The 20,899-nt window shown below is 41.9% G+C and overlaps 1 protein-coding gene across 4 annotated transcripts in view; it reads right to left on the bottom strand.

Moving 5' to 3' along the window:
* The window catches only part of SIK2 (salt inducible kinase 2), a 114,307-nt gene that overhangs the window by 9,082 nt on the left and 84,326 nt on the right, over positions 1–20,899 (bottom strand). For all 4 annotated transcript variants that reach the window (XM_036427723.2, XM_036427719.2, XM_036427720.2 and 1 more), the window contains 2 exons: positions 20,092–20,244; positions 10,441–10,605 (listed from right to left, as the gene is read on the bottom strand). In XM_036427723.2, coding sequence (XP_036283616.1) covers positions 10,441–10,605; positions 20,092–20,244 — 318 coding nt within the window. The remainder of the gene's footprint in view (positions 1–10,440; positions 10,606–20,091; positions 20,245–20,899) is intronic.

Consider the following 20,899-nt stretch of genomic DNA (forward strand, 5'->3'; position numbering starts at 1 on the left):
CTGAGTCATCACTACAATAAACATTTTTTTTTTTTTTTTTTTTTAGCAGTTTCCAGATGAATAGGGGTAAATTAAGTTGATGCTTGCCAGTTATTTCTTTAAAATAAGGGGAATGAAGAGGGGGAAGATGAGATTTTAAAAAAATGCATGGCTCAGAGCTAAGAGCTAAGAGTAGTCACCAGCATTCTTCTAATTTTCAACCACAAAACATACTTGCAAGGTTCCAGACATACTTTTATGTTTATAATTTAAGTACCTAACTATCTGGTTAGGGCTTTAACTGGTTCTTTGTGTTTGAGGAATAGAAAAAAGAATTCTTTAAAGATGGACTGACACCACAGAGAGCACTGACAAAGACTCACTGGCAAACAGCTGAGCCTTTACGTTACAGAATAACAAGCGGCTCAGGCCCCAGATTCCTGCAGAGGCACAGCCGCTCACACACAGCACCCCCAGTTCCCATCCCCCAGGGGGAGCACAGCACAGCTCCCAGGCAGCTGACAAGCAAACCAGCTAGAGGCAGCAGAAACAGCAGACAAAGGGGAGTTGTGGTTGCTTGCTCCTCTGGCTGGTAAAAGCCCCAACGAGGAGGCAATTATTGAGCTCATTACCTTAACTACCCCCTCCCCCCCCCCGGGGAAATCAATCTGTTTTCTCCCATGAATAGCTGCTCAGGAACAGCCAGTCACAGACACTGAGCTGTAAGCAGACTTTCACCTGAAGTGCACTGGGTAGAGCTTTTGTTTCCTTTGGAAGCAGGCGAGGCGCATGTGTGAGAGGTGACGTGGGCCGCCCCTGCGCCAGACACAGGAACGCTCCTCTTATGGCAGTCGCTCTGGAGGCGCTGCGCCCTTTATTGGGAGAGGGAGCCGGGTGACTCAGATCTTTGTTTGCCTGGGGGAGGGGACGGCAATGCCATACAAACTGCTTTGGGGCTGCAGCCAACGCTTGGATAAGGTGGCCAATGCAACTTAAAGGGAGGAGGGCCATGGAAAAGGAGGAGTGTTAGATGCCTCCGTTCCAGACTGAGACCCATCTTCCCCAAGGCACCTACCAAACCTGAACCCCGGTCAGCAACTTCTATTCTGCCCTTAGCCCTTCTCCAGACAAGTTTTCCTTTTTTGATTACACTTCAAAGTTTTCTTTTCTTTCTTTTTTTCTTCTTTAAAAAAATATATATTTTATTGATCTTTACAGAGAGGGATAGAGAGTTAGAAACATCAATGAGAGAATCATCGATCAGCTGTCTCTTGCACATCTCCTACTGTGGACGTGCCCTAAACCAAGGTACATGCCCTTGACTGGAATCGAACCTGGGACCTTTCAGTCCACAGGCCGACGCTCTATCCACTGAGCCAAACCGGTTTTGGCTCAAAGTTTTCTTATAGGAGAGAATGGCTGGCTGCTTGGAAACTTATTCATACCTCTAGGTTCCTTAATTGTTTATTAATACAATTTTCTAAAACTAGCAGAGGATGGTTTAGAAATGAAAAAAGCATCAGAGAAAGGACTGTTATAAAGTAATTATCTATGTTTACCCTTACAGTCTATGTCAAAATTTTATCAGATACTTCTTGTAGTATAGTCTTACAACTGCCAGAGCCCTATGTCCTTTTTGTCCTTTTAGAGAAAAGTTACCTTTTTCGGAGAACTAAAAAAACCTTTCAATCTCTCTGAATTTGTAATTTTCCCAGTTAAATTATCTGCTTATAAATTCATCTCCTCTTCTAAATGCTTGAAAATGTTTGCTGAATTCAGTTTCATCCTGGGACAGGCAGAAAACAATGACCGTTTCTGAGACGGATGTTTGATGATTAAATCAGAAGCAGCATGGAGTCCGGCGCACAGGTGTGATCATCTTCAGCTATGAGTTCACTTCCTGGAACAAGTGATCTTCATGCCGCCCTTCCCTGCCACTTACTACCAGGACACTTGATAAAACAAGAGCCTAAGTGTCGTTCTAGGATTTTGTGATCGCAATATTGGGCTGACGAACCTAGGCTGCTAGAAATATGATCTTTTGCTCTAGGAAATAATCTAGGCTAACTAACTGTAAATGACAGGATTTCAAATATAACACGGGTAAATATGTATTTCCAAATATATTGTTTTTGTCTTTCCTTAAAGCTCAAGCAATCACTTCACTTCTAGTAAGAGACCTCCTATGCATGTAGGAATTGAACTGTAAGAGACTCTACCACTAACTGATGCCATGTGCCTGTGCTGATCACAAATGACAAGGTCGTAGCACAGATAGACTGTTATGGACAGAATGTACGTGTCCCCCCTAACCCTGAGTGTGGCTGAGGAGACACAAAAAAACTCTCTCCATACGAGCAGAGAAAAGGCCCTGGAAGGACATTGTGAGAAGCCAGGAAGAGAGCCCTCACCATTAATCAAATTGGCTGAAACCTTGATCTTGGGCTGTAAAAATACATTTCTGTCGTTGAAGCCACCAGGCTGTCGTATTTTGTTGCAGCAATCTAAGTAGACCAATACTCGATATTAGCCAGTTGAGTTTGGAGGCTGGGACTGTGGCTTATTGAATCTAAGTGCCTAGCAAGCCTGGCATATGTTGAAAAGGTGCTATGGGGCTCAAACCTCAGCTCTATCACACATTAGCAAGTTGCTTAACTTCTATAATCTAACTTCTGTTTTTTTCACTTGTTGTTTGGGAAAATGAACTAAAATAATCCTAATATATAAAAACCCAGGGTTGTAACATCTAAAACGACCAAAAGCTTGACCAACTGCAAGTCAGTGCTGGGTTGCCGTGGCTGCCCACTGACTGCTGAGAGGGCTGTGAATCAGGCCGGAGGAGAGAGAAGCAGGGTTTGATCCGTAGCCTCTGTGGCAGCTGTTGATTAGCCCTTGACTTTCTCTTTCTCTCTGGGCCTGGCCAGCAGCTGCACCTCTCTTTCTCTCTGACCTCTGCTGTGGCTGCTGATCAGCCTTGCCTCTCTGATCAGGCCTGCTGATAGGCCAGGAGATGCTGACTGAAATAAAAACTTAACAATCAGAACCAAATCTGAGTGAAGTGCGAGGAGCCAATGACTGCCTAGGAGGTGGAGCTTTTGATGCTGACTGGCTTAGAAACCAACCAATCAGAACCTAATCTAGGTGAACTGTGAAGGCAGGACCTAAGGTGGGGGCAGAGGAGGGGTTTTAAGGGCAACAGCTGTTTGGTGTAAGTTATAAGAAAGTGATTCAATTTTTTAATGACCAGTTTGGCAGTACAGTGCATATGGCTGGCTATCAGTCCAGATATAGGGATTATGTATTTTTGTCTGCCAAGAGCATATCCTCCTGCTGAAAAAGGCTCCCCTCCCCCCACCTAAGCAATCCTATCATATATAATCTATCTATACTAATAAAAAGGTAATATGCTAATTAGACCAGTTCACTGGCCATTTTCCAGACGTCCAACTTCCTTTCGGACAAAGCCATGGTGGTGGGGCCAAGGCAGAGTCCAATTAGGGGCGATTAGGCCAGAAGGGAAAGGTAGTTGGGGGCGAGATCAGGCTGGCAGGGGAGGGTAGTTGGGGGCAACCAGGCTGGCAAGGGAGGGCAATTAGGGGTGATCAGGCAGGCATAGGCAGGCAGAGAGGTTAGGGGCAATCAGGCAGGTAGGCAGAGGGGTTAGGGGCAATCAGGCAGAGGCAGTTAGGGGTGATTGGGCAGGCAGGCAGGTGAGTGGTTAGGAGCCAAGAGGTCCCTGATTGGAGGGGTTGCAGGCTGGGCTGAGGGAACCCCTTCCCCTCATGCACGAATTTTGTGCACCAGGCCACTAGTATATATAGAAAATGGCATACTACCATAGTCCTCAATATATTGTATCTATTATTACTTATTGACCAAAGAGAATACTTTATAATAACAAAACATTTTAAAGCATCAGAATGAAAGGAAGTTTTCTTTTAAAGCATTTTTACTATCTTGAGTTAAATTAACTCAAGGAGAAGGAAAAAAAAGTGTAAGTACCTGATGTTTAAAAATAGGAGAGTTCATAGTTAAATAAGGATATAGCTAATACGATATCTTAGGCAGTTAAATATAACTCATGATTTCAAGATTGCATGATATGGGAAAAATGCTCATGATGTTATATTATGTAAAGCAAGATACAAAATGATATACCATAGAATATAATTTTTAAAAAGTCCACCTATTTACTGAACCACCCTACACTCACCCATCCATCCAACTGTCCATCTAACTGTATCTATAACCCCTTTTTAGGAAATATACCAAAAAATACTTATCTCTGGGATAGTGAGATTATGAATTAGTTAATTCATTCTTTAATCGCTCTCTGAATTTTCCCTATGTGAGTTTGATTGGTTTTGTTGTTTCCAATTATATATTTAAAAATTCAAATTCAGATATAAAAGTGCATTTCTTCCCTTTACCAAGCCTGAGAGGTGAGCACTGTTATTGTTGGATGTACATCCTTCTCAGAGTGTCTCTTAGGTGCGGTACTACCTCTATAGTGACACGGAACACATTTACTACTGGCACTTTCAGCTTAGCCTCACAGTTCCCTTCTGCTATCCAGCTATGAAGGTGGAACTTGGAAAATCCGGTTATTATCCTCTCCAATAAAATGTTAAAAGAGACTGAAATGTGTGTAAAAAAATTCATGATTCCCAGAGAAACTCTCAAAAAAGACTGACACAACAGGGTTTGTGCATCTACCCTCCAGATGGTCTCTTTGTCACCTGGGTTCAGTTAGTGCTCCGAGTTGGGTGACTGTCTCAGAAGGGTGCCATTTTTTGGAGGAGCCCCAAAACAACATTTCAACACAAACTCCCTAAAGGACTTTACTGACAGTTTTTAGTTGAGGACTTTTAGGAGGGAAGGAGAAGTGAAAGCTCTGAGATGCACAGTACCTGCCACTGATTGAGATGTAAAGGGATGAGCAATACATGCAGTTAGGAAGCATCGTCTAGAAGACTGCCAACAGGTGTTACAGTAGTGAATGAGGATAAAGCCGTAGGACCCACAAGGGAACTGGATCTCTGTCTGCTAGTTTGGGGTGTGTGGACATTTACTGATGGGCCCCAAGGAAAGTACTAGGGAGGAAAAGGCATGATCATTAAAAAAAATAAATTAAAAAAATATTATTGATTTCAAAGAGGGAGGGAGGGAGAAGGAGAGAGAGATAGAAACATCAATGATGAGAGAGAATCATTGATCGGCTGCCTTCTGCACGCCCCACACTGGGGACCGTGCTCACAACCTGAGCATGTGCCCTGATTGGGAATTGAACCATGACCTCCTGGTTCATAGGTCAATGCTCAACCACCAACCCACCCAGGCTAGGCAGGCACGAGCATTTTTGCTGACATAAACAAAATGGTCCACAAGTAAGACGGTGTACGTCTATGGGCTGGCACAGTGTCTATGGGCTGGCTATGTGCCAAAGTGGCTCTGCCAGTGTGGGTGGCCAGTTCTAGCGTGGCACTGCTTTTCTTACAAATGCAAATACACCATCTAGCTACTATCTATATCTTTCACAAAATCATTCATTTCCTGTCTGTTTCCTAGCTACGGTAACAATCACAAGCTTTAAAAATAGCTTGTCCTATATAATACAGTAGACAGTGCCCAATCTGTGTTTTGGACCAGATGCCCTCACAGACAAGATTTTAGCAGACTGAAATTTATTTTTTTCAAGGGACTTAGATCTTAAAATAAATAAATTATGTCACCCTAGTGTAGTAGCAGTTTATGAGATAACTGAACATGCCAGGCATAGGGAAAAAAACTGTCCCCAGGAGGTGGTGTTCTCAGGGCACGGACACTCCTCGTGCTCAGCACTCTGCTTACCAGCTGTGTGTGGAAGCCCAGCACCCAGCTGCCTTGACTATGCTCTAGCTCAGTGGTCGGCAAACTCATTAGTCAACAGAGCCAAATATCAACAGTACAATGATAGAAATTTCTTTTGAGAGCCGACAACCCACTTCTGCGCATAGGCCACGAAGTTTCAATCGCACTGTACATGCACGCCCGCACGTGGTATTTTGTGGAAGAGCCACACTCAAAAGGCCAAAGAGCCACATGTGGCTCTCAAGCAGTAGTTTACCGCCACTGCTCTAGCTAAACTCATATTTAGCTTATAAATCAGTTCTGCCTCCAGAGCCCCCTGTTTCTGATAATGGCACTCACCCTTCCCATCATCAAGGCTCCAAATGCTACTATCAGTTTGTACTTCTCTCTGGACCCTAACAGACTATCGTTTTACCTGTATGATCTCACTTATACTAGTAGCGCCCCCTGCTCTCTAGTTTTAGGAGCACTATCCTAGCTCAGGCCCTCTTTGTCTCCCCTACTGGACACATGTTCTAACTTTCACTGTCCTTGTCACCAGTCTCTCTCCCATCCAATGTCCCCTTCCTGGCTAATTTCTGAAGTACAACATGGATCACAGTGCTTCTTTGATTAAAAAAATTTTTTTTTAAATTGTTTCCCACTACCTTGGAAAAGTCCATTTGAAAAAACTCTCTTTTTTTTTTTTTTTTTTTTTTTTTTTTTTTAAATATATTTTATTGATTTTGTAGAGAGGAAGGGAGAGAGATAGAGAGTTAGAAACATCGATGAGAGAGAGTCATCGATCAGCTGCCTCTTGCACACCCCCTACTGGGGATATGCCCGCAAGCAAGATACATGCCCTTGACCGGAATCGAACCCGGGACCCCTCAGTCCCCAAGCTGACGCTCTATCCATTGAGCCAAACCGGTCCCGGCTGAAAAAACTCTCTTGATGACACTGCGCACATTCCTACATGGAGCACCCTAGCCTGAAGAAAAGCTTACAGTCCCTGATGTACTGCTCAACCTTCTCCCACATGACTCCCCTCTCACAGCCCCTTCCTGAGACCCTGGAGCCATGTGCTGGCTCAGAGGGACCCTGGCTGTCCTGCTGTTTGCTGTGCTCGGGCTTTTCCCTCCACCTAGGTGGCACCCCATTCCCATCAGCCAGATTCTGCACCTCTCTCGCTGCTAACTCTGACAGTTCACCCAAAGACTTTCCAGTTCAAATCAGCTAAAACCAACTCCCCCTGCTTCCTTCTAGTCTTAGATCACTTTGATTTCTATTTCTTTAAACCAGAGGTAGGTAACCTTTTTTTCTGTCAAAGGCCATTTAGATATTTATAACATCATTCACAGGCCATACAAAATGATCAACTTAAAAATTAACCTGCTCTATATGGTCAAACATTTGATGAACTCATCCCTAATGCCTTGGCAGGGCCAGAATAAATGACTTTGTGGGCTTTCTACTGCCCACCGACCGGATATTTCCCACCCCTGCTTTAAACTAATAATGAATGATTAGAAGAAGAAATTAAAAAAATTATACCATTTACAATAGCATTTAAAAGCATATTATATCTAGGAATAAACTTAATCAAAGAGATGAAAGATCCGTGTTCTGAAAAGTATAAAACATTGAAGAAAGAAACTGAAGAGAATACAAATCCATTGCTCAAGGATTGGAAGAACAAGTATTGTAAAAATGTCCTTGCTACCTAAAACAATATAAAGATTAAATGCAATCCCTATTCAAATGCCAATGGCATTCTTATCAGAACTAAACAACTACAATAACCAAAATAGTTTGGTGTTGGCATAAAAGCAGATATATAGATCAATAAAATAGAATAGAGAGCCCAGAAATAAATTATCCAATTAACAAATAAATTCCAATAAATAATAAATTGATTGGTATGGTCAATTAATCTATGACAAAGGAGGTAAAAATACACAATGGGGATCAAGACAGTCTCTTCAGTAGTGGTGTTGGAAAAATTGGATAAATGTAAAAAAAATGAAACTGGACCACTTTCTTGCACCGTACATAAATATAAATATAAACACAAAGTGGATTCATGATTTAAATGTAAGACCTGAAATTATAAAACTTCTTGTAGAAAACAGGCAGTAAACTCTCTGACATTAGTCTCAGCAATATCTTTTTAAATATGTCTTGTTGGGCAAGGCAACACAATAATAACCACAAAAATAAACAAATGGGACAACATCAAATTACAGAGCTTCTGCACAGTGAAGGAATGATATTCGTCGACGACAGATCCGATAAGAGGTTAATATCCAAAATATGTAAGAAACTCATACAATTTAACATTAAAAACCCCCAAACAATCTAATAAAAAATGGGCAGAGGATAAAGAAGATATCCAGGTGGCCAAAAGACATATGAAAAGATGCTCAACATCACTAATCACCAGGGAAATGCAAATCAAAACCACAGTAGGGTACCACCTCACACTTGTCAAAAGGACACATAAAAAAAATAAAAAACTAACAAGTGCTGGCGAGCTTGTGAAGAAATGGGAACCCCTGTTCACTGTCGGTGGGGATGCAGATTAGCAAAACCACTGTGTAAAATAGTATGTAGGTTTGTAAAAAATAAAAAATAAAAAATAAAAATAGAGCTGCTATATGACTCAGGAATATCACTTCTGGGTATATATCCAAAGAAACCCAAAACACTAATTTGGAAAAGCTGTACACACCCCTATGTACATTGCAGCATTATTTCACAACTAGAGGCAAGAGTAGGTCTCCTGCCCCTGGCCGCCGGCACCGGCTTCCCTCCGGCCGCCAGCAGGCACCTGGGACCCAGACTCCCCTCACGGCCCCGGCTTTGTCTGGAAGGACATCTGGACTAATTAGCATATTACACTTTTATTATTATAGATAGCCAAGACATGAAAGCCACCTAGGTCTCCATTGACAGATGAATGAACGAAGAAAACTGGTGTTTATATACAAGGAAATATTGCTCCCAAGGAATGAGATCTGGCCATTTGCAACAACATGGATGGACCTAGAGGGCATTATGCTAAGTGAAATAAGTCAGAGAGAGAAAGACTAATACCATATGATTTCACTTACATGTGGAGTCTAAAAAAAATCAAAATAAGTGAGGAAATAAAACAAAACCAACCCATACATACAGAGAGCAAGTCAGAGGTGAGAGGGCTGAAGGAGGGGTGAAAAAAATAAAGGACCTATTATATTTTATCGTTTTATTCAGAATCGGGCACATTGTTTTTAGTTATGCATCATGGCTTTTCTGCTACATTATAAATTTTGAGGCAGAATTAATGTCTGACTCACCTTTTTATTACCTAAATAGGCCAAAAAAACAGGAAACCAATACTTATTAAGTGCCTAAAATTTGGCCAGAACCTCAGACATTATCTTAATCCTCACAATAGTCTCATAAAGTTGGTAGTCTGATATTACATAAGAGAAACAGCAGTTCAAAGAAGCTAGTCAGGCCCTGGCCAGAGTGGCTCAGTTGGCTGAGTGTCATCCCATGCACCAAAAAGTCACAGGTTCAATTCCCAGTCAGAGCACAAGCCTAGGTTATGGGCTTGATCCCTGGTAGAGGCATGTGGTAGGCAGCCTATCCATACTTGTCTCTCTCTCTAAAACCAATAAAAACATATTAAAAAAACACAATAGCAAAGAAGCACGCCAGCCTTCTTGCCCAAATTCACCCAGTTAGCAAAGAACAAAGTCTATTTTGAACATACCTGCCCATTTCTACGGTCCTTTGTATATCATTTGATGCTAAGTATATAAAACACACATTAGAAGTAAATATCCATTAAGTGAGAGAAGCTATACCCGTCTACGTTCTAAAAGCCACCTGCATGTAGGATAGCAGGATAAACTTATCTCCATTAAGCATGCCCAAACAGGACAAAAAAGATGTTTGACCACAACAGACAGCACATCATTGCGGAGCTGCAGTCTTTTTAAAGAAATATAAGAATGCTCTTTTTAAAAAATATTCAACAAACATATATTGTATATAATCTTACATATATTACCCTAAAAAGATATAAAGAAAAGTCCCTGCCTCTAGGCACATGTGTCAAACACAAGGCCCGCGGGCCAAATCCGTCCCGCCAGGCCTTGCAATGTGGCCCGCACCGCGCTGTCATCACTGCACTCCGCTGCGTTTCCATCACAATGACAGTTTATGACTGTTCAGTAAACCATTCGGCCCGCGATTTAGGCTGGATTTTAGATTTTGGCCCCTTCTCTGATTGAGTTCGACACCCCTAGCATAAGTTATATTTGCTTTCAGAATCACAATTTGTTTAAAAAAAATATAAAACCTATGTGTGATCTAGAAACTTGAAAAGAGAAGGATTTGGTGAAGGAAAGAGAAGGAAGGCTTTTGAAAAGGACATATGAGGTCTGACAAGTTATGTAAGTGGTAATGATAAGGCGGTGATGAGAGCCCTGAACGCTCTTCTCAGGTTCTGCTGCTCAAAAACAACACTCCTGAGTGACATGAGGACATGACAGAGTTCAACAAAGTCCAAGTCCAATACCGATGGACCCAACTGAAGTCTTCAGCCAATCTACAAGCTCAGCCTCTCAAATACACCCATACCTTTGGAGTATCAACACACTCTTCTTCCATAAACGCTGCTTCTGCCTGACAGCTGGATGCTGGAAATGAAAAGGCCTCCACATTGGATGCCTGTGGGAGGAGGGTAGATCTCATCAGTCGCATATTCGGTGAATGCATGGTCACCGGGAAGCCCACAGTTTGTGCCTGTAAATATGACAAGAACAGACAGATTAGGAACATGAATACCTTCCATGTAATACACACATTTCTTAGAATAAAACAACTCTTCCTTATACAAATTAAAGGATAAATCGTTTTGTTGGAAACTCCAGAAAAGGGATTGATTTGAAGCAATCTCAACAATCTATTATTCTGAGATAGGTGTACAGAATTTCATTCATTCCTGTTTCATGTGAGGCATACAACTTTCCCAGAGATGACAAGAAAGCTTGTCTTTCTAAGGAATATAAGAATGATCTTTTTAAGAAAATATTCAACAAACATATGTATACTAATACAAGAGAAACATGCAAATTGACCATACCTCCGCTATGCCCACCAGCCAATCAGGAGTGAGTATGCAAATTAACCCAACCAAGATGGTGGTGGCCACAGAGCTGGAGCGACCAGGAGGCTTGGGTTGCCCCAGTGATGGAGGAAGCCAAGCTTCCCACCCACCCTGGCAGGCCCTGGCCTCCACTCTAAGCTACAAAGTTTCAATTATAGAAGATAAATAAATCCCAACAAAAAATGGCAGTGGCCATGGAGCTGGAGCAAGCAGAAGGCTTGGGTTGCCTCCAGTGATGGAGGAAGCCAAGCTTCCTGCCTGCCCTGGCCTCTACGCAAGGAGGCACTGGGGGGAAAAAAAAGAAAAAGAAAAAAAAGGAGTAGCTGGAACCTTGGGTTGCTGGGGGGCTGATTAGGCCAGGATGGGATGGCAGTTGTGGGTGATCAGGCTGGTGGAGTGGGGGGGGGGCTGTTGAGTATAAGCAGACCAGCAGGGGGCCAGTTGGGGGTAAGCAGGCTGTCAGTGGGGGTCAGTTGGAGGCGATGAGGTCAGTGGGGATCAGTTTGGAGTGAGCAGGCCAACTAAGGGGAAGTTGAGGGTGAGCAGGCCAGTGGGGAGGGAAGGTGAGGGTGTGCAGGCTAGCAAAGGGTACAGTAGGGGGTGAGAAGGCTGGCAGGGAGGCAGTTGGGGACGAGCAGGCTGGCAGGCAGAGTGGTTAGGAGCAATCAGGCAGGCAGGCAGGCAGGTGAAATCTGGAGCCAGCAGTCCCTGATTGCAAGAGGGATGTCTGACTGCTGGTTTAGGCTCGATTCCTATAAACTAGCAGTAGGGCATCCCTGGAGGGGTCCCAGATTGGAGAGGGTGCAGGCCAGGTTGAGGAACACCCTCATTTCTTGTGCACCGGGACACTACTATTGTATATAATCTTACGTACATTGCCCTGGAAAGATATAAAGTCCCTGCCTCTAGGAGCTCAAAACTGAGCCAGGGATAGATACACCCTCACAACTAACTATATACAATACAAAGGACACTGCAGTAAGTGCTCTCTATCTGCCTGTGTGTGTGTGGGCAGCAGGTAAGGTGGTGTGTATTTCTTGGCAAGGGTGTGTATGAAGAGGAAGAAGAGAGCAGCAGCAGTAACAACTTGGAGGTGACAGGAATGCCCTTCTTTCAAGGAGACACAGTCTGAACACAGCTTGTTGGCCCAGTGCAGAGAGGTGCTTATTGCTAAGCAACTTCAGTTCCTGAAGTCAACCTACTAGAGAAAGCGCTCCTGGCGGTGCAAAGCCTATTCTTCCTGTCTCCTTTAAGTAAACAAGCATTACAAACTCTCCTTTAAAAAATCACTTAAAAAAGAACCTTTCTTCCTGACGTAGGCAAGGATTAATTTCAAAGATGAAACTGTTGGACAATCCTTTCCTCCCCATCTCTTCAAAACTAGCAGAATTATTCATTAGATGCCTTTTGAATATTACATACATTGTAAACATCTGAGGGAACAATCATCAGACTAGTTTCTAAAAGGCAGAGGAATGGCCTTTTTCTGCCATAATCACCTCAATGGGTATAGGATGGTGAATTTTAAATTCAAACAACGAAAGGATCAAACAATATGATGCTAGCTTCTCCTCTTCCAAGCCCTGGGATTAATTCCTGGCTCCATCACTTACGAATTGTGAACACTTCACTAGGTTACTTAACCCCCTGAATTTTATTTTTCACCAGTAAAAAAGGGCATAATACAAGTGGAGTTAGTGTAAAAGGTAGCATGCAAAATCCTTCACTCAGGATGCTAATTCCTCCTAAAGTCTTAAAATGATCACAAGAATTTAACATAGGAATCAGACTGCAAAGTGAATACAGTTTTGTTCTCAGACACTATCTAATGGTTCCCAGTTAAAATTTCAGGTTGATGGTTTTCAACAATGGGGAGATATGTCAAAAATACACTTTACATATGAATATACTTTAAAAATATTTAGAACACACTTTATACTTGGTATATGCCAACATCACTGGGTATACTTAATGAGATGAAGAAAAAAATAGAGCCCTAGCTGGTTTTTCTCAGTGGATAGAGCATTGGCCTGTGGACTGAAGGGTCCCAGGGTTCAATTCTGGTCAATGGTACATGTCGGGTTATAGGCTCGATCCCTAGTGGGGGGCATGCAGGAGGCACCCGATCAATGATCCTCTCTCATCATTGATGTTTCTATCTCTCCCTCTCCCTTCCTCTCTGAAATAAATAAAAAATATATTAAAAAGAGAAAAAGAATAAAATAGCAATAGCAAAGTGTTAGATTGTTATACGGATAGTTAAAACAAAAAATATATTCTGAACATGATAGCTTTTCTTATATCATCTTCTGTAGGCTTATATCCTGGGCCACTTTTGAGGCCAAACAACTTTTCTTTTTCTTTCAAGCATTAGTCATTTAAATTACTTTTTTAAGGCACCATATCACAATGTAAAATGTAAATGTCCTAACAAAGTACTTTTGCTATATTCTGCTCACCCTCATCATCCATTTTTCAAAGGATAAAGCTGAACTGTGATTTGTTTCTCAAAATTATTACACTGCCCTACATGAAAGTGGCCCCAGGCACCAGGTGACGGCCTTTCTGGAAGGTACTGTCTGGGAAGTGAGGTGCCCGCCTGGCCACTGCGACGAGCTGCTCCCACCAGAGCCTGCGCCTCCGATTACTGTGACTTTTTACAGGGCAGGACCGTCTGTGCCCGACAAGCGCAGCACTGTCCTAGACAGCTCTCATCTAACCGTGAACTTGGTCAGGACAGAGGAATCACATTTTCTCGTGACAATCACTTCATGGTAGGTTTTCGGGGTCTGCTTTTTTAGGATTCTTGCAATCACTGAGGGGACTAACCAGTTGTTTTGGAACTAGGTAAGTTATAAATATTCAAATGGTGTGCTCAGCACTACAGAACTGACTAAAAAATATGTTATAATAGGTGGCTGATTAATCTCCCCACTTCTTTGGTAATAAACAATGATCATCTCTAACTAATGTAATGACTTTTAAAACCATGTTTATTGTTCTGAATCTCTTCTGATTCTGTTCTTTCCAGAATCATGAAAATTAAAATAATGTTTTCTCCTATGGAAAAATTTTATTGTTCCAATAAGAACATGCATGTTATTGATAGAATTGTGTCCATGCCACAATTTGGCTCAGTGGAGAGAGCGTCAGTCTGCGGACCGAAAGGTCCCAGGTTCGATTCCGGTCAAGGGCATGTACATTGGTTGTAGTCACATCCCCAGTGGGGGATGTGCAGGAGGCAGCTGGTTAATGTTTCTCTCTCATCGATGTTTCTAGTTCTCTATCCCTCTCTCCCTTTCTCTCTGTAAAAAATCAATAAAATATATTAAAAAAAAAAAAAGAATTGTGTCCCTCTTCCCCTGCCCAAATCCATATGGGGCAAAAGTAGGTTTACAGTTGTATAAATTAGCAATAAATAAATAAATAAATAAATAAATAAATAAAATGAGAATAAACATTCAAATACTCACAACTGTAAACCTACTTTTGCCCACCCCTGTATGTTGAAAGCCCTAACCCTCAATGTGACTATATTTGGAGATAGGGCCCTCAAGGAGATCAGTAAGGTTATCATCCCCAATGTGACTATACTTGGAGATAGGGCTCTTAAGGAGAAAAAAAAGGTTATTAAGACATAGGGTGAGTTCTGGTATCCCTTTGAGAAGAGAATGAGACACCAGAGATCTCTCTCTGTCCAAACACGTGCAGAAGAAAGGCCAGGTACAGGGGCAGCCAGAAGGCATTTGTCCACGAACCAGGAAGAAAGTCCTCACCAGAAACCAGCCCTGATCTTGGACTTGTAGCCTCTCGAACTGTTACAAAATAAAATTTAGTTGTTTAAGCCACCATTTTTACGGTGCTTTTTCTTACAGTTGTGGAAAGCAGTAATTGAAGAATTAGGATGAGTGTTTCATTCTTGTCTGCTTACAGTTGATGGAAACTTGGAATGGATGAGCTGTTAAGAACCAGGAGTTAGAAAAAGGCATGACCTTTTTTCTCAGTAGTCATCTGCACTCAATTAGATGCAGAGTTTCCTGCATATCATACAGCAATGTAAGTACTCTAACTCTGTCTAAGATGGAAATCTCACTGTTTTCTAAGTATTGTAGTATCACAGACCATGCCTCCTTAAGAGCATGGACTGTTTCCTAGGAGCCTCTAACACAGTGGCTGGCACACAGCGCTCTATTTCCTGACCTGAGGTGCTGGTATAGTTTATTACTTTGTCTTTGTAGCACACTTCTGAAGCAGGCATTTCCATTGCTATTTTATATTTAAGGACACTGAAGCTCAGAGGGGATGCCTGTGAGGTCACTTAGCTCATGGAATCCAAGGCCTGCACGATTCGACGCTCATGTAGCCTTTGCGTGGGACTGTGTCATTGCCTCAATTTCTTTCTGCTGCATCAATTAAGAGATCTGCACTTCCATAAAACATTAGAACACCAAAGATTTAAAGGGAGAAGATCCTATGAAAACTTAAGCAGACTTATTTTCATAAAAACAGAGAAATGTATTTTCTAACAAGTTCAGCACTAAACATTAGGATGTGAAATCTTAGAGGGAAAGGAGCACCTTTTTCTGTTGCATCCAATAGCACTAAGACAGTTCATGGAGGTGAGCTACAGATCCTGCTCCAATGACATACGTTTTAAGTCACAGTGGTAAGTAGTTTTCTGTGGCAACTTGGGTCAATGTATACAATGAAGATAACTCATGGGGTGCGTGGTAACAAAAATTACCAAACGTAAGAAGCTATATTCTATATCAAAACCCCAAGACAAATGAAATATAATTTGAGATATCCTAGGGTATTTGCTTCAAGGTCAGATATGAAAGGAAGTTGTGTACATGTGTGTGCTCCAAAGCAGCCATTTAAAGAGCTTCCTCCCTCACGAGTGCAATGATAAGAACAGAGACCTGGAGGGAAAGCCTGCTCCAGAAGGGGGCTCTCTGCTTCTCTTTGTCCAGCAGTGTTTTCTAGAGGGAAGGCGACCACTATATCGCACTACCCCAACTCAGGAATTCTCATGTTACCCCCTCCTTTCTGTCTTTAAAGCAAAACCATTCAATGTTGAAGGATTCCAAGTACTCTGAGATACTCTCGCCCAAATATCTGGAACTTTATCAACATATTTTTTACTCACATTAGTATCAATATTCACATTATTTTATATATTAAAGTATACTATTTGCCTCTTAAAATCAAGATTTTAACTTCCTTGGTTATTCCCCCACCCCCCCCTCCTTATGTTCTATAGAAGCCAAAACAAAATACTATTATTGTATAATCCTTTAGATTTTGTAAAACTGCTACCCAGGAAACAGTCTGGGGCTCTTCCTGCACTCTGAACAAAGCACTCACAGAAGTACATGGAAATCCTAAAAGATGGTATTCTCTACACAGATGGTTCCCAAGCTTTCAGTCCCAGCCTTTCTTCCGGGTCCAGATCCAGTTTTCTAAAGCAACTGAGTCAATGCCCCACTAACTATTCTCTCAGCCTTTGGCTCAAAAATGAAGTCTTCTCTAACTCATTGTTGTCCCCCTCCCTCTCCAACATTTATTTATTACTTTATATAACAAACACTTACCTAGCACTGTTGTAAGTGCTACACAATTATTTACTAATTTAAACATCATAAAATCCTATAATTATCTCCATTTTATGACTTGGGAAACTGAGGCATGTATGAGAATGACAAGTAACTTTAAAAAAATATTTTTATTGACTCTAGAAAGAGAAGAAGGAAGAGGGATGGAGCGATAGAAACCCCAGAACTCACTGCCTCCCACAACCACATAAAAATTACAACAAAAATACAAAACAACCATCATTCAGAATCTCCTGGAAGCTGGCTGAATGCAAGTACTACAACTAGAGAAGAAAAGAAGCAAGCATGTTGAGACTGGTAGGAGCGGGGGAGGCGCAGAATGGGCTGGGCTGGAACCCACATGGGCTGTTTTTGTAATCCAGAGGGGAGATTGTCCCTGCAGAGGCCTCTGTAAGGAGCAAGGGGTCCCAGAGTTGGGAAGAAAAGTCCCTGTAACTTCAGTCTGTAAGAACCAGTGAGCATTGTAGCTGAGGGACGTGGAGGCTGCTGGAGACCCGGGTGTCCCCCCTTAAAGGGTTGCACACAAGCTTACTCATAGACTCACTTCCTCTGAGCTTCAGTGCTTGGAGGTTGGGGGGCCCAATCACATGTGGAGGAGAAACTGGATTGCCTGGCATCAGGGCAAGAACTCAGGGACGGCTTTCTATCAGATGGAGGAGCTCACAGGGATCAATCTCCCTTGCCCTAGGCTGACTGGCAACCACATCTGACTGGCAACCTGGAGCACTCTGTTTGCTCCACCCTGATGATTCCCTGAGACCCTATTTCATCTAATTTGCAGCCCTACCTAGGCTGTTTGCAGCAGCTTTTCCATATGAATGGTTTATCCTCATTCAGGCTTCCGACTTTGCTAAAATCTCTCAAACAGACTGACGTTGGTGTCAGCATGCCCCAAACCTATCAATAAGAGACCCAAGACCTGGCACCAGCACCGGCCTGCCTTGCTTCACAGCTGGGCCTAGCCTGGGCACTTCCAAATCCAATACAAATAGGAAGAATCTGCAGATCTCTCTGTAGCTCCTTCTAGAAGGCCCCAGGCAGAATCTGACTTTGTACCTCCCTGGAGATCCAAGAGCCAGTGTACCTGGTGGACAGCTTCAGACCATACCAGATTACAACTCTACGCATAGAGAAGTGACACACTCAAGGGTAAGACAGTGAGCACCAAAGCCCTATTGAAGCAAGTCCTGTTTCATAGGAGTGTTTCCTGTACAGCATGTTTCCCACTGTAGTCGCAGCTGGTCCTCACAGCCAATTGGCCTGGAGGTCAATTCCTTCCAGTAACACCAACAGCAATCAAGTCTCAACTACAAGACTGTTCATATAGCCCACCCAGGGGCGCACCTAGATTGTCTAGCTCAAGTTACTGGGGAGGCTGAGCCACTGGGCCCTACATGACACCTGCTACACAAGGCCATTCTGCCAATTTCAGGAAACATGGCAGCTATACCCAATACATAGAAACAAACACAGGGAAGCAGCCAAAATGTGGGGGCAAAGAAACATGTCACAAATGAAAGAAATAAAAGAAAGCAAATTGCTGGGTATAGAGTTCAAAATCATGGTTATAAGGTTACTCAAGGATCTTCATGAGGTCTTCAAGGAACTTAGTAAGACTTTCAAGGATCTCAGTGAGAATGCCAAGGACATGGAAAAAGATCAGCAAGAAATTAAGAATACACTAACCATAATAAAGAATAACTCCTAGGGATTCATCAGTAGAGTAGAGGATCCCAAGAATCAAATCAATGATTTGAAATATGAGGAAGCAAAAAACACCCAATCAGAAGAGCAATAAAGAAAAAAGAATCCAAAAATATGAAGATAGTGTAAGGCAGTGGTCGGCAAACTCCTTAGTCAATAGAGCCAAATATCAATAGCACAACGATTGAAATTTCTTTTGAAAGCTGAAAACCGACTTCTGCACATGGGCCACAAAGTTTTAATCCAATAAACAAGTGTTGGTGATGATAGGGGGAAAAGGTTACTCTTGTGCACTGTTTGCGGGACTGCAGATTGTTGCAGCTACTATGGAAAACAGTATGGAGGTTTCTCAAAAAATGAAAAAATGGAATTGCCTTATGACCCAATGATTTCTTTTCTGGGTATATATCCGAAGAAACCCAAAGCACTACTTCAATATATCTACTCCTATGTTCACTGCAGTATTACTTTCAATAGCCAAACTATGGAAGTAACACAAGTGTCCATCAATAGAGTAGATAAAAAAAAAAAAATGGTGGTATATATATACAATGGAATATTACTTGGCCACAAAAAATATCTTACCATTTGAGAAGGCCTGAATGGACCTGGAGATTATTATGCTAAGTGAAATAAGTCAGTCAGTGAAAGACAATTAGCATATGATTTCACTTATACGTAGAATGTAAAGAACAAAACAAACAAAATTGAAACTGACTCATAGACAACAGAAAACAGACTAATGGTTCACAGAGGGGAGAGGGATTGGATGAAAAAGATGAAGAGATGAAAAAGTACAAATTGGTGTTCTGGCCAGTATGGTTCAGTTGGTTGGGCACCCTCCTGTGCACTGAAAGATTCCTGGTTCAATTCCTATTCAGAGAACATGCCACGGTTGCGGGCTCGATCTCCAGTGAGGGTTTGCAGGAGGCAGCCGAATGATGTTTCACTCTCACATTGATGTTTCTCTCCCCTCCTCCATTCCTCTCTCTCTAAAAATCAATAAAAAGAAGTATTAACTGTTAGTTACAATATAATCACAGGATGTGAAGTCCAGGATAGGGAATATAGTCAATAATATGGTAACAACTATGTATGTTGCCATATGGGTAATAGAAATATTGGGGGAGGGCACATTGTAAAGTATATGATTGTCTATTCACTATGCTGTATATCTGAAACTAATACAAAATGATATTAAATGTAAACTGCAAACAAAAAGAATAAAACCTTGCCGTCTGCAACACCATACATGAACCTAGAGGGTATTATGTCATACAGAGAAAGACAAATGCCATATGATTTCACTTGTATGTGGAATCTAAAACAAAACAAACAAGCAAGCAGAAATAAATTCACAGATAGAGAACATTTGGATGGTTGCCAGGTGGAAAGGGGGTTGGGAGGCTGGGTGAAAAAAAGGTAAAGGGAATCAGAAGTACAAATTGTAGTTATATAATACTCATAGGTATGTGAAGAACAGCATAGGATATGGTCAATATTATAATAACTTTGTATGGTGTCAGATGGATACTAGATTTATTGGGATGATCATTTCCTAAATTATATAAATGCTTAATCATGAGTTGCACACCTGAAACTAATATAATATGTATGTCAACTGTAATTGGGAAAAAAAGGTGTTAAAACATTTGAGAATCTAGTGAATGACAGGCAGAAACTTGACAACAAAACAGAGCATAGAAGATGAAATCCTACCCTTTTGTAATACAAGATGAACAATGTGTCAACCATGTGAACAGGCACATGCACAGATAAGACTATTGGCTAATGGGGTGTTACCTTGGCAACTGTTTGTTCAGCAATGGTGCTAGGCCGCCTCTGGCGGGCATCGAGCCGCTGCTCCACAGGAAAACTGCTCCTATGTGATTTCAGGCGCTCCACCAACAAGTAATAAATGGCAGCGAAGTGATTGTAGCTCTTGTTCTGCAAAGACTGAAAGAGAAAACAAGCGCTGAAGGCCAAGAGCCATAAAAATCGATCCAATGATCTATACCTGTCTAAAAAAAGATGGAAGAAATAATGTTTTCTTTCTTACAGAGTAACAAAGTATGCCTCAAAATAAAAGCTGTTCCAGAGTTTAAAATAAAAGATCACTTCAAGTTTCTAGTTTTAATTATATACAGGGTGATACCATTAAATAACAGGCCCTTTGACATGAACAGGATCCATTTATTTTTCTGCATTTAGAGAAAATGCCATCACTGTCTCCTGCAGACATTCCCCAATGCTGTCATGAGGTCCCATCTCATAGCTCTAACTATGGCGTAAGGTTGGCTAGCAACCTGAGCCCCGAGGCTCTAGATCTACAGCTTCCACACAAGTACAAACCACTGCAAACTCTGAAGTGACTGATTCAAGTCTTCGGGGAACTTTCTGGTGATTATTTTAGGCTGGAGAATGACATTTGGAAGCTAGATTGAGAGACACGGTGTCTCTGTTCCTAGGTAATTTTTTCCTCTTGCTTTTGCAGTCAAGACCTCTTAAAATCTTGAATATAAAGTCGCTTCCCAATTTTTCACATTCCTTGTCCGCCAGATTTCCAGGGTACTAATGAAACAGAAACAACTGCTCCTTTCACTTCTAATTC

This window comes from Pipistrellus kuhlii, unplaced genomic scaffold (genome assembly GCF_014108245.1).
Source record: "Pipistrellus kuhlii isolate mPipKuh1 unplaced genomic scaffold, mPipKuh1.p scaffold_m20_p_9, whole genome shotgun sequence".
NCBI lineage: Eukaryota > Metazoa > Chordata > Mammalia > Chiroptera > Vespertilionidae > Pipistrellus > Pipistrellus kuhlii.